General features: G+C 39.2%; 1 protein-coding gene across 4 annotated transcripts; it reads right to left on the reverse strand.

The window, feature by feature from the left end:
- Positions 1 to 933: 933 nt before the first annotated feature.
- On the reverse strand, positions 934 to 11,584 carry LOC146491237 (kynurenine--oxoglutarate transaminase 3-like). Of its 4 annotated transcripts, none has more exons than XM_085152917.1 (14): positions 11,364 to 11,584; positions 9,829 to 9,919; positions 8,469 to 8,530; positions 8,156 to 8,300; positions 7,854 to 8,003; positions 7,668 to 7,754; positions 7,290 to 7,412; positions 7,072 to 7,192; positions 6,761 to 6,837; positions 6,586 to 6,675; positions 6,325 to 6,511; positions 4,279 to 4,352; positions 4,106 to 4,192; positions 934 to 4,003 (listed from the first exon to the last, which is right to left on the reverse strand). In XM_085152917.1, exons 2-14 carry the CDS (start codon positions 9,916 to 9,918, stop codon positions 3,947 to 3,949), a joined length of 1,350 nt encoding a protein of 449 aa, XP_085009043.1. In that variant the 5' UTR covers position 9,919; positions 11,364 to 11,584; the 3' UTR covers positions 934 to 3,946. The 4 variants fall into 4 exon arrangements, with proteins under 4 accessions (XP_085009043.1, XP_085009042.1, XP_085009045.1 ...); XM_085152916.1 differs by having other exon boundaries at positions 11,317 to 11,584; XM_085152919.1 differs by having other exon boundaries at positions 9,829 to 9,913; positions 11,308 to 11,584.
- Between the last annotated feature and the right edge of the window lie 3,291 nt (positions 11,585 to 14,875).

The following is a 14,875-nucleotide window of genomic DNA, read 5'->3' on the forward strand; positions in this document are numbered from 1 at the left end:
CTGTATCACTAACATGATTATCTTTACACATGCTTATATCTTTTTGTGGAATTGTTTCATGAAAGTCATGATTACTACACCTTTGAGAAGTTAAAATATCTGAATCGTAATTCTAATAATTAGTTTCCCTTTTTGTTTAACTGTACGTTTATAGCTATGGACAGGGACAGTAGAGAGTAGACAGGGCAGGAGAGAGAAAGCAGGGGGGAGTGATCTGGTACAGACTCAAACCCTGTAGCATTTCAGTATATGGGTAGCCTGTTCAAAAACGTGTGCTATAATGGCATCTCCAGATTACCTGCATGAGGAAGCTCAAGCCCAATGCATGTGCAGAAGATTACTGTTACACATTATGAGTCACCAAACATACTCAAGAGTGCATCATACACAGCAAGGGTACTAAAGTAACAACTGGTGAAACTTAAATACATAAAATAGAGGTGTCAGTATAAATGAAACCACTGGAAACTTACATACATCATATATAATTTCCCAGACTTAGATAAAAAGCAGAAAATAACAGGCTAAGAATTGCTAGATAATATTAATAATCCAGGTTAGGCTAAGGGGGTGTTTTTCTTTCTCTGTCTTTTTTCCAGGAAAGGAACAGATTCAGACAAGCTTACACGTGGATGGAGTGGAGCAGAAGATCCCCAGGGGGAAATGGCAGGACTTCCACGTCGCTACCCAGAAGAAGAGAGTCATAAGAATACTTGTTTTTGTTGTGGTATAAAACTGTATTGCCCGCTTACAGGGGTATACTTTTTGTGAAGCAGACTGCTGGTTCACATCCTGGTCCAGCGCACTGTAACTTGTAATTTCAACTGCTAAAGTGAATGAAAACTGGAATTAAAAGCAGTTGTAAATGAAAGGAAAAAAGTGAACCTGTTGGGGTTGCAATGACCAGGAAGTATTTGTTGTCAAGTTGATGTAGTTCCATGTCATAGCAGAAGGTGACACTAGAGCCAAAGATATGATGTAAGGGTAGACAAAAAAAAATGTAGAAGAGCTAGAATATGAGGGAATGGGATTGACCCTGTGCACGAGAAAATGCTAACTTCCTGGTTTGAGACCGGATGTGGGGTTGTACATTTCCGGTAGCTTTACTTTGCGGTCAATCGCTACTGCGAAGATATACTCCAAAATTGATGTCCAAAACTCGAAAACGGAACGATCGCGTTAAGTTACAACGAGGAGAAGGTGGGAACACTCACCACTGTTGTGTCATAAAAATCTAATGATCAATTTTGACGTTTAAAGAGTTTAGATCGATCAGTTGTTTACATCACTAAACACAAGCAGAACTGCAGCAGAAGACACATCGTCCACATTCAGAAGCACATCTCTGTATAGTGACTGGTCTTATGATTTAAACAGGCAAATGTTCAGCATTCAAACTACAGGTGAACAATAGTCAAACCAGATGTTTTCCCCTTTATGTCGATATCAGCTAGTCAAGTACACACCTACACAGCATGTTAACAAACCGTGAAAAAAAGCCACACAAAAAATTAATGATTGCTGGTAAGGGTTTCTATACATTAGTATTTACGAAGGGTATGTTGTGACTTACCTTCAAAATTACAGCGGTCCCTCGCTATAACGCGGTTCACCTTTCACCTCGCTGTTTCGCAGATTTTTTAGTGCAAGTTTGCATGCTTTTTTACGTCCTGCGTCCTGATCGCAGCAGACGATCTCCTCCGTGACGTCTCTCCTGTACAGTACAGAATCGCTGCATCTATCGCTAGCAGTGTGACTCTGAAGTGCAGTGCTGTATGTCCACGATGTCCACGAAACGTTTTGCACCGTCAAAAAATAAAATTGGCTACTTGATTTCACCTATCACTGGTTATTTTTAGAACATAAAACCCGCCATAAACGAGGGACAGCTGAGAAATATAACATTTGAATCCATTTTCTCTTTTGCCCTGAGGCGTGGGGGAAAAATATCTACAAGTCGATGAACATCATTTACAGATATATTGGGTAAATGCCCGAGACATCTATAGAAATGTAAATCGCCGCTTTATTTATTTATTTGCTTAACTTGTTTTGGACAGTAAACAGGGCGCGAATAGGACACCGGAAACAAAGCTCCCCACAGGAGTTTCCGCACCGGAAGTAGCATATGCTAACGTGCACATAGTCAATTGTTGTTGGTGCTAGCTAAGAGGATGTAATAAAGACAGGAAGCAGAGATGAGAAAGGACTGGTTGTTGAGAAATAAGTAGAGAAAGAAAAGAGGGGAGAGTAAAAATGTTGAAAGCGGATTGTAGAGTAGGATAAAGGTGGTGGCTGAGCAGGTGTTTTCCCCCAATGCATTTGAGTGCAATTCGTTTTGGTGCTGAGGAGCATGGCAATCCGGTCGTTAAGTGATGACGTGACGAATCCTACTTCCGGGCCTAAAGTAGTCTGCGTTTAATATGGCTTTTGTGTCGTTAACATGTTTAACGTTTTGTATTTTCTTCTATTTAGTCTCGAAAAGCTCCAATGCAAGCTCCAATGCAAAATGTTGCATTCATGGGGATCCCAGATTTTTTTTTTTAGCATTTTATATAAGTTTGAGTACACGGCCTCTGCATTAACAGCTTTAAAACTACACAGAAAACTAGTCACATTTTTTATAAATATTCAAGCTGACCCTGAACTTTTGTCAATTGAGGGCCGAAGTTGTAGCTTAGCAGCCACGTAACACAGCTACACGGCTAGCAACCCGATTACAGTCACGTGGCATGAATAGCAGTTTGACATGCAATCTCATTTCTGTCAATTTTTACAAAATTAAATCTCAGTCCATTACCCTGAAATGAGAACAAAATGACTGCAAAAAAAAAAAAAAAATCTTATAAGACAACTTCACTAAGAGGGAGTCCTAATTGGACTTCTTTTTTCTTTCTGGCTCCTAGGTAGTTATGAACTCACCTGAATGGTTGTGATGCCAAAGGCAAGTGGTATCACAATGCTGTATGAGGCCTTTTGTTTTTGGCCAGGATTATTTAGAGATTCACTTGTTCCCATACATTACAAAAAAAAATTTCTAATCCAACAGTTGAAAACAGTCCTCTATACTCAAATGTTATCTCACATTACAGGTTCAAAAAATTTAACTGGTTTTCCCTCTGAGTGGTTAGTTTAGTTAACTTTAGTTAACTGGATTCTATGTATTCCATAAAGCTTTTAACTGTATTTTATTTTTTTAGTAATGTCTTAATGTGTTCTTTTTCACAGTGAGCATGCCTGCGCTGCAAAACAAACTGCACCAATGAGAACAAATCAAATGATTTAAGCAGAGAATTAGAAAACAATAAAATAACACCAAACTTTGTCAATACATTTAATTCTCAAGCTTCTTTGGGCTGCTCCCTTTAGGGATCGCCACAGTGCATCATTGGCCTTCAGCTCACTCCATCCCTAACATCCACTTCTAATAAATCAACCCCTCTGCATGTCCTCATTCACTATATTCATGTATCTCCTTCCTTTGATATCGTTCCCTTTTCCTCCTGCCTGGGAGCTACATCTTCAGCATCTTTATCAATACATTTAATAACTGTACTTTTTAAAAGGAGTCTTAAACCTTTATGGATGTTTGGTACCAGCAGATTGCTGTTAATCCAATGATTAACACTAAAATTTCACAAAACATTTGATCACAATAAAGTTTTAACAAACCAGTCCCATAGTTTTATTGAAAAGAGGACACAGAAAAGGCACAGTTACAGCAGATTCTTTCTTCTTGTTCTGTTGTGTTTCATGATTTAACCCTCTACAAATAAAGGCCAAAAACAGAATGACTGACTAGGGTTTTTTCATCTATTCAATATTTGGGTTTCCTTTCTCCTAACACACTGTACAGTTCAAAATATGTACTCTATATTCAACTCTTCTAATACATTTGACTAATTTCCAGTCAGTGTAGAGTTTAAGTCTTCCGAAGCACCTCCCGTTAAACCTTCGTCCAGCTCTTCAAGATGCTCCGCGCTGCGTCGAGAGTACTATCTTGCTGTTAAGAGAAACGGAGGAAAAATAAAAACTGCACCTCAGCCAAGATTCATCTTCACTGGATAATTTTAGAGGTACTGTGTTTGACACTTTGTGTGTTTACCTTAATGAAGCAGAGGCGAATATATTTCTCAAAGTCTTTCGCAGACTCTTCTCCAACAAATGCAGTAACTGGAATGGCTGCAAGTTTCTGTGTGAAATATATATTTCCATTTTTTTAAAAAAGCATTTTAAAAACATGTTGCTTTCAATATAGTAGAATGAAGAAATATTTACCTTTTCTTTAATCATCCACTTCACAAACTTGTAGTCATAGGCTTCATCCTCATCCATATGTGAAAGGTCCTGATCTATAATGAACACAGAGAGGGGGGAATATACATTTTAAGGGTAAGAAACAGTCTCACTGACCAGTCGTCAGGTCAGCAGATCCTTACTGGGTTATTTTTGAAGTGTTGCTGCAGCTTGGGGATTTTTCCAGCCCATTTCTTATGAAAATTACATTTAATGAATAATATATTTATACTCAAATCTCACTTAACTGACTGCAGATTATCAAGTACACACACAACATGTTGTAATACTCTCCAACCACTGTACCTGTCTGGCCTTACCAACTATGCTTACCGGCTAATTCATGGGATGGCGTTTGGGCTGGTTTTGTCACACAGGCATGGGAATCTGTTTGATCTAGTATTCATAAGTTATCCACATGACGGTCTACATATGCAGGGTTCATATGCATTTTACAGGGTCAAATTCAAGCGCTTTTTAAGCACTTTCAATGTCCATTTTCAAGCTTTTCCAGCACATTACCAAAAAACGAATGCATGTTTAACTTAGCAGCACCTCAGTAAGGCCATGTAAAAATTAAAACTAAAAATGTTATTTAAAAATGTCCTTTGTTCCCTTTTGTTAAGACATAGAAAAATGCACAACCAGGGAAATTCGGTAGCACAAAAAAAGTGGCTATTCTTTGTGCCCATATGGATCAGTCCCTCTTATTACATTATTTCCTTAAGCCTTAAGTTGGTTAGTTAAGTATCGGATTAATGTTTAAACCTTTTACTTGAGTGAACTCACATTACTGCTACTACTAAGTAATGTTAGCTAAATTCACAGCATATTCCATAAATCACCATGCCATGACTAACTGCTATAATAGCGCTGACGTACTGCATCAAACTCAGTGCATTTCAGTCATTTCTCCAGCAAGTTTGATAGCTAGCAAAATAATAGTAATGGTTTTAAAAATTTGCATGCGTTATGTACACATTCTCAAAAATTATTTACTAGGACTCACCTATCATGCGACTCGAGAGCGCAAACTCCACCATTGTCGTTTCCATCAAACACTCATTTAAAAAGCAATCTCCAGGCATGTTAGCGCACTCATCCCTGACTGTCCGGGGGAGGGGCGGGGTCACACATTGAAGCAGACTGACATGGAGAGCTGCTAGGCAGCCCAGGCGGAGAAATTTTGCTTTTAGACTTTGCGACTCATTTTATTTCTCTATCTGATAAGAAAACTATTCGGTCAGATAGTTTTTTTGTGGTAAATGAAATACAGTTTCAAGTACTTTTAAGCACCAAATCTGAAATTCAAGCACTTTTCAAACCTTGAAAAGACAATATTAAAATTCAAGCATTTTCAAGGCTTTCAAGCACCCGTCGAACCCTGCATATGCATACTTTATCAAACTTGCATTAATAGATTTTCTGGTCACTTGGGGACACCAAAAAACAAACGGTGTACATGACATTCGTTGTGTGAAGTTTCTTTTGAGTCACTCACTGAGCCAGAGTTCTCCTGCATATAAAAAAAACTCCTTTGGGAAGATTTTTTTTTTTAGGGTTAATGATGTAACTGTTTTTGTTACATCAATAGCAACCGTCAGTTGAGATTACTTTCTTTTTTGAGTTAAAGGAAATGGTAAATGGACTGGTTCTTATAAGGCACTTTTCTGCTCTGCCTGGATACTCAAAGTGCTTTATACAACTAGCCTCATTTACCCATCCACACCTATTCACACAGACACTTTTTCCTATGTTTTTTTCTATAGAGGTTCTTTATATCAAAAATTCACGTGTTTGGCATACAGACTGGAGCAGCCAGGAATCAAAGCACCATCCTTCCAATTAGCAGAAGAACTGCTCTACCTCCTGAGCTACAGCCACCCCAAAGCACACAGTATACATATGAAAACAGAAAATTATTAACTAGACCCAGCTGAAGTTAGAACACAATACCAAACTGTAAGAAACACAAGTCACATATAACTAAGTGTTTTGCGATGTCAGTTTAAAATTGCAGTAACTCACTAAGAGCTGTGACATCCACGAGCATGAAGTAGCCTCCCTCTGGGATTACGGGAGTCATGCCAGCCTCCTCCACAATGGCAGCCAGGCGGTCTCTCTTTCCTTCAAGTTCATCTGCCAGTGAAGTGAAATAACACTCAGGCTGATCCATCATCTCATAGTTTAGGAGTAAACCTTGTGCCACTGCCTCCTGACAAGAAAAAACAACTTTAGAACTGAAGTACAATCAAGAGCCTGCATGACTGAGATGTTTGGTGGACTCGCCTGCAGAGGTGTGGGACAGGTGTACAGGGAATTCTGCATGACTGTCTGAAGATGCTTCATCAAGTGCTCAGGTCCAATAGACCAACCAAGCTAGAAGATACAAATGTCACAACAAGGTCAGATTAATGATTAAATAAGTCATTGTTAAATAATAACATGGCTTAACACGACTTACCTTCCATCCAGTCACACTAAACGTCTTTCCTGCACTGCCAATAGTAACAGTTCTATCCCACATTCCAGGCAGAGTTGCTGCAGAGAGAAAACAATGTTGAAATGTCAAATACAAAGTAAAAAGTAATTATGTGCTTCAACAATTTGGTTAGAATTAATCATTTAAAAACACATAGGAGCAGACGCCAGTTTGTGAAAAACGTCATTTTGATGCACAATCTTGATTACATTTTCCGAGCTGGACATGGCCGTCGCTCCTAACTACATTTCATGTTTGTAGCTGGAGAAATGCCTGTCGACCAATACACATACCAATTTTGACATGCTGGTGTCCCCTGTAGACGAGCCACTCATAAACCTCATCACTGAAGCACAGACTGTCATGTTTAATGCAGAGGTCTGCGATCATCTGCAACTCGTCTTTGGTGAAAACCTGCAGGAAGAAGACAGGAACAAACTGGTCAGAGCAACGGTCATCGTCTCAGTAGCTTTTTCAAACACAGTGACAGATAACTTAGCTGTGTGCTTACCTTTCCAATGGGATTGTTGGGAGTGTTGATGATGATGGCCTTTGTCTTAGAGTTGAATTTACCTGCGAGCTCATCTGGGTCCAGAAACCAGTCGGCGCTTGTGATCGTCTTCTTTCCAGACTTCTGAAATGTTGAAGATTTGTGTTAAAGGTACTGACATTTGCTAACATCCTCAGGCCGGAGCAGCAGGTAGACAGAGCTCCATGTACTGAATTCAGATGAACTCTTTACAGCACAGCACATCTTTCTAACAGTGAATTTTCTCTTTTCTCGTGTTAATAGTTTAATTCTATGTTGTACAGAATAGGTTATATTATTTTTTGCAGGTTGTTTTAAGTTGTATTTGGGGATACAAACTAAACACATGGCCATACTTACAAGTCTTAGCGGTATCAACACAGGCTTGCCCCCGGCCATACGAACCATAGGTACATAACAATCAAAGAAAGGTTCAATAATGATGACCTGGAAGAAGGGAAATTACACAGTGAATGTGCTGGGAGAACATTTATGGACGTAAATATGAACGTTTCTGAATATGAAGCAAGGGAGCGAAGTCCTCACCTCATCCCCTTCTTCCACTAGAGCTTGGATGGCGCTAAATAAGGAACCATAACCACCAACCGTGACCAGAATTTCTTTTAAGGGATCAATCTGACGTCCATAGGCCTTCCCATACACCTGAGAGAGGGCCTTCACCAGAGATGGATGCCCCTTTTCAATAAACACAGAGCATAAGTGAAAGAACAGAAAAACCATGAGCAACGTAGTTACTGCAAATCTCTCATAATAATGCAGTATTCATTAAGATGGTATGGGAGTTTTAACACACGAAACTCTGCAGATTGTGGTCCACAAAGACATACAAAGCCTCTGGTGTACTGGTTCATCCTGTCAACTGATGCGGCTTTCGCTAGCGCCTCCTTGACATAAGAAGGTGGAGGAATGTCTGGAAAGCCCTGGCCCAGGTTAACAACAGTTGGGTCGGCTGCCAGTGCCGTGAAAGCCACCCTAAAGTAACACAGGAATAAAGCTTCACTAGAAACAACAGAAATTAGTACACATTTCTGACCAATGGGCAAACAAAGGGCATATTTTCATATTTGAAAGTGGTACAAAAGTGGTCTGTTAACAGAACTCCTGCCATCTCTTATAAAGACATACAAATGCTTTACTCACCAGACATTCTTGTCCAGTCCTTCAATTCTTTTGGCATGTGTGTGCCGTGACATCATTACGTGCTGCAACAAAATACAAAACAGTATGACAACTTCAACTACTTAATCATATCCAGTCACCCAACATAGAGGAAATTGGGGTGGTGGTAAAATAATTGTTAACTAGCTGAATCTTGAGAAAACGTCAACGTTTCAGGACTTTGCTCGGTGGCTGTGTAGCTTCTGCAGTTATACATCTACAAACATCGCAAACAAATCTGTTCAGTCAGTGTATCCTGCCAATTAACTAGGGCTGGGTATCGTCACTGATTTCTAGAATCGATTCAATTCCGATTCACAAGGTCCCGAATCAATTTGATCCACGATTCGATTCTGGGAAATTTTGACAGTCAGAAATATTATAATTCAGATCAAAGGTGTAAGCATCACAGCAGATGCCTTTGTGTCAAAGTAGCTGAGGATAAAACACAGAAAAACATGAAGACGATTTTCCTGGCCTGGGATTTTATAAAAATATTCTGCAGTACATCAAAAACGAAAGAAAACCATTAATCAACACATGAACATTACCTCTGAAGTTACAGCGGTTTTATTAGAGACACGGCTAAGCGTTTTGCATTTTGCATAATTTTAAAAAGTTTAAATTTGTTCAGTATTGAACGGCAGAAATTAGGTTTTCTTTTCAGAAGTATATAAAACGAAAAAAAAAAAACGTTGGCTGACAGCGCTGTAAACAACGGTAGACTTGTGCGTAACAAGCAAGCAAATAATGAAGAAAACAGTAGAAAGAGAGAGAGAGAGAGAGAGAGGGAGAGCTGTGCATCGTGGTCGAAGCTAAACAGTAAAAGTCAGAGTGAATACATGACGATGTTTATGTGAAGCGTAGTTTGGATCTTCTTTTGCTGCTGGTTCGGTCAATATTGTTTGGAGAGACATCAAACTAACAGCTTTAGAATCAGCGCATAAAGGGCGTGAACACAAAGCGCGGACCCGCCGACAGATCAGAATTAGCGAGCTGTCGGCTTTCAGCCCCGACCGTGAGAAAGGCGACATCTAACTGATTCTGATCCGCGGGTTGCGCTGTGTGTTTAAGTCCTTGTGCAGAATCCATGTTCCTGCTCTCATTTACTGTCTTAGCTGTTTGGTGGTTGTTGAGATTTCACCAGAGATTCTGGCATTTCGGGCAAAATAAATTTATATTAAAAAAATCGATTCAGGATTTTAATGAATCGATTTTACGTTATCCAAGCCAGAATCGATTTTAATCGATAATTGTAGGGGTGGGTTTTTATAATCGATTTAACAACCACATATCACATACCCTCTGTGGCTCAGTTCAAATCTTTTTAAAGTGCTGTTACCTGTGAAGTAGTAAACGTCTTTCTGCAGGTTACGTGAGCTGATCGACATGTAAACCTGGAGCAGTTCAGGACCTGTCGTGCAATGCTCATGCTGCACAAAAAGAAAGGCAATTAAAAGAAAGTGAGTTAGTTTACTTCTGCTTTCCCAGTATAACCTGTAGCTTTGTGCAATAACTTTGCTGCTGTGACATGACTTTGTGCTGAGTTAGATACCTCCACATGGATGAACTGTGGTTTTATCGTTCTAGTAAAGGACAAAGTCCTGCTTTTTTCGTTTTTTTTTAATTTTTTAAACAAGACATCAGTTATCATCTACACCCCAAACTGAAGAATGTAGTCTGGCAAATTAACTGTTAAACGCTGTTTTTGCTTTGTCCCTTTTGGTGAATTTACTTTCATCAGATCACTTTAAAAAGGAAAAAAAAAACTTAAGGTTTTCAATGCAAAGAAGTGCAGCCAAAAATGTGGCAAGACACCGATTTAATTATGAGATTAATTATCTGTAACTGGATCGGGCAATGTACTTCTTCAAAAGTGGTAACAACTATTAATGCACTCAATGTAATACTTTTTAAATTTGTAACAGAAGAATTATTCTTTAACAAACCAATTCAATACATTCATAACAAAATTAATAAATGGACAATTTTAAAAACACTTGCTCTTTTGCATTTGTTTCATACACATTAAGTCTAGCAAGACATCCGCGTGGTTATCTCGGATCTTTACATTCTTCTTAAAGTTCATTTTCAAACTTTCAACTTAGGGCTTTGATATATTTTGCACTATGGTCAATACATTGCAATAAAAAAAACTGCCTACAGCTTCAACAGTAGGTGGCGCAGATGTTCTTCGCTTCAGCCCACTGTCCCATCACGGGTACTGCTGGGCAATACCGGGGAGATATTATCCGGTAGGGCAGGGGTGTCAAACTCAAATACACAGTGGGCCAAAATTCTAAACTGGAACAAAGTCGCGGGCTAACATTAATATTTATTGGAAAAAAAATCTTCCTCTAGATATAAGAATGAATCTTTTCTTATGAACTCAAATAAGTTTTGCTGGAAAACTGAATATGGAACAAGCAAAGCTTAATACTAAACAATATATATATATTAGCTGTATAATACCAGTAGGCCAGTTCTAATAGTAATTTGTTATGGCTTCGCGGGCCAAATTTGGCCCACGGGCCAGAGTTCGACACCTATGCGGTAGGGAGACACTGAAAACCCATGAACCGGTTTCACCTGCTGATTTTCCCTCAGTCGATTTATGCAGCTCTGCTGGCTGACATAAACGTGGATGTTCTCAGTGAAACATCTGAGTCATGTGCTATCGTGGGCTGCAGATGAATACACAGCACCAGCTAGCTGAAGCTAACGGTAGCAAAAATGCTGATTAGGGATTAGTTGCTCCGTTAGCGTCGCCTTGCTATATAACCCCCTGCTGACAACCAATGCTATCAGCCCTTCTTCACACATCACATACCATGCAGTCGTAGACGTTAAGGCACTGGCTCTGCAATCAGAACTTACTTAACACCTACAAACAGGTCCAGCGGTCAGGAGGAGGAGGAGACGTCACTGCTGCTGCTTTTATAGCTACCGGAAATTTGCGAGTTTTAACTCTCAGCGACACTTAGTGATATGAGTAAATGGCTCGACTCATGAGGAAAAGCAATACACACTTTATTTAATTTTTAGAAATCCAACGAAAGTCACTTAACACTTAACAGCATGAGGAGGACCGTTAAAACTCCTAAGTTCACGTTTCGTCTTCAATTATTTGTTTACGTAACGGACCTGAAGGCAGCACGGTACTACCACACAGGCCTGTGAGGTGACGTATGAGTCACGTGTGGGGTAACAAATAATGATTTCACCTAAGTAGTCTTTGCGGCCACTTTTTTTACTCTGTCCATTAGTTCATTATTAAATGAGTCGGCATCTAGAAGCCAGTTGATGCTGTTAATGTCACGTTTAACAAAACAGCCACCACATCCAACTAAACAGTCCTGGGTGGATTGTTTATGAGTCTGTGCCAAGACTGACACAGTGGCAATGTGTAACAAGACATGCAGGGTTGTATTTGGAAACAAGGTTATTGAACATTTCTGGGTGAATTGGACAATACATGCAGTTTGGGGCTACATGTCAGCCAGTGGTCTTCTGGATCTTGTCAAAATTGTTGGCATTTTGAGCATCGACCATGCAGTACTATCTGGAAAGCATCTGATTGGCAGTAGTTTAATTTGTTCCTTATGAAAATGGTCCCAAACACACTGCCAATGCACTAAAAGCATATATGGATAGAAAACCATACAACTGAAGACTATCAGGAATGGGTTGGCCACCCTGGATCCAGGACCTCACATTATTGAAGCAGTCTATGATCATCTGGACAGAAAGTGGAACAAAATGTAGCTAACATCTAAACAAGAGCTCTGAATGTCCTGCAAGAAGCCTGGAGAACTATTCCTGAGGAAATTACCGGAAAGCTTGTCTAAGAGAGTTCAGGCTATGATGAAGAATAAATGTGGTCATAGACTTTTAAGCTCATTAAATTTGTACAAATGCAGTTTTTGCCTTACATTCTGTATTTCTTTGTATGTTTGCAGATGTTCAACTAAACCTGTGCACCTATTTTACATTTTCCTAGGAAAATATAAAGAAATCAGGGCTGTAATTCTTTAATTCTGTAAATTTTAGTAAATGAGTGTTTATTTACTGCTGTTATTATTTGGAAAAATAACATTATTTTCTATATTTTATATTAAATCAAGGTAGGAAACCACAGAGGAATATGGGATGCCTTGCCAGAGCTTTTCTTATCCCTATTGAATTTGCAATCATATGTCCATAGGGATATTTGAAGACATTAGATATCTGACCGCCTTTCTGAGAAACCTGCCAAGAAAGCACTTTCAACAGCACGTTGCCTTCGGATCAGATTTTTATTGCTTTAAAAGATTTTTACTGTTACAGTAAACTTTGTGTTACATCACTCTTAAATCTCAACCCCACTGATTTTCATGGATTTATTTCCAACTATTTCTTTCATAATAAACCCTGACTGAGGTGTCTTAAAATGGATTACATTTAATCAGGAATACATAACCAGATTATCAAAAGAAAGATGTGCAAATATATTTGCATTTTTTCATTCCTTCATTGCATTTTGAATAAATTCTGCCAATTCAAATTTCAAAATACAAAAAGTTTGTGTAGAACTAAATATGCTAAATGACCTCATTAAAAATGTAGTAACTTTTTTTCCCCCCAGATTTAAATAAATTCCAAATTTGCAATATTTTTTATTTAGCAACCAAACCCCTTTGTACAACGGTAAGGTTGTCTGAGCTGTATGCTTCCATGGAAACAGCTTTCAGATGAAATGTGGACGTGGATTAGATGAAATCATCAGGTAAATAAACTTGCAGTCTTTGTTCACCCAAATATGGCTGTGCTTCAAGTTTCCAACATAGCAATTCTTGCTAAGTAGCAGTGGGAGAGTGGGAAAGGTGGCACCAGAAATAAGTCAAAGTGATAAAAGTCGTAATGTTATTCTAACCAAAGAGGGGCTTTCTCCACTTTAAATCATGGCTACACTGAATGTTTCTAAGGGGACAGTGCATAGAGCTGAAAAAACAAATCAAATGTTAGGACACCATCACAACATCACTATATCAAGCTTCGTTCCCAGAGAAAGAAAAGAAACTTCATCACAGATGTAATTTTATAAAATAAAGAACAGAAAGTTCCAACCATAAAAGCTCCTGTCAAAAAAGATCTATAGAGGTCCTAAAGCATTAGTGTCAATACACAAGGACTGGAAGAAGGCCAAGCACTTTAGGGAAACCAACATTTCACAGTGGATGATGAAAAAGCGTCATACTGGTTATGTGGATATACAAACAGTACTCTCACTGATATAAACTACACAAAACACCTCAAGTAATGAAAATTAAAACTATTCTGAGCTATGTATTCCCTCGTGATAAATGATCTATCAAATAGATCATGCCAGTTGTTTTAAACTGCATTAACTGGACCTAAACTGAGAAGAGTATGTGCTTGAAAATACAAAACAATTAAAATATTACTGGTGTATACTGGTTTGGAAGCTGCAAAGTGATTCACTAAGTGAATAGATTAGCCTTCAAGAAGATGGTATCGGGTAGCATCTGCTCTTTAAGTTCTCTGCAAGATGCAGTGGAAGTGCTGCTGGACTAAAATTGATGGCAGTGGGAAGTACGAGGCGATGTCTTAATGGCACTCTAATATTTTACATTATAGTAACAGCTCACGCGAACTGCACTATCAGTCTGTGCAGCAGGAAACAGAGGCAGTATTTGTAATACTTGTTAGTTGATGTCTGCAACAGCCACAAAAGCTAACAGTGTTCAAAACAACTTAAAAGCTTTCCTGCAAGATAACAGAAGTATAGCACAAAGAGTCTCTAATTCCTAAAGTGAAATTCAGTGGTGGAAGTTACAGAACTTTTACATACTTTCACTAATCTGCGTTTTACTTAATTGCTCCTCAAATTCATGTTTTTGTTCTTGGAGGTGGTGGTGGTCAGAGGGCCCGGTGGCGCCAAGCTCTGACCACTGACGCCTCTGTCAGTGCGCCCCAGGGCAGCTGTGGCTACAATGTAGCTTGCCATCACCAGTGTGTGAATGTGTGTGTGAATGGGTGGATGACTGAATGTAGTGTAAAGCGCTTTGGGGTCCTTAGGGACTGAGTAAAGCGCTATACACATGCAGGCCATTTACCATTTGGAGTCCACTTGTTACGACCTCAGCTCACTGGGAGGAGGGGAGGAGGAGTGACTTTAAATAACAGAATGAAAAGGGTTAGAGTTAAGTACTTTATTTGGGGTGTTTGTAGGGAGGCGGTGCAGTGCAGTGGAATAAAACGGTAAAGAACAAAGAGGCATGGGTCAGACTTTTTTATTTTAAATCACAGCTGCCCTGATTAACAGCACGTTACCAGGCACCAGACCAATGAAACTGGCAGCAGGTATAATTCATAAGGAGCAGACAGGT

This window comes from Neolamprologus multifasciatus, chromosome 23 (genome assembly GCF_963576455.1).
Source record: "Neolamprologus multifasciatus chromosome 23, fNeoMul1.2, whole genome shotgun sequence".
Classification (NCBI taxonomy): Eukaryota; Metazoa; Chordata; class Actinopteri; order Cichliformes; family Cichlidae; genus Neolamprologus; species Neolamprologus multifasciatus.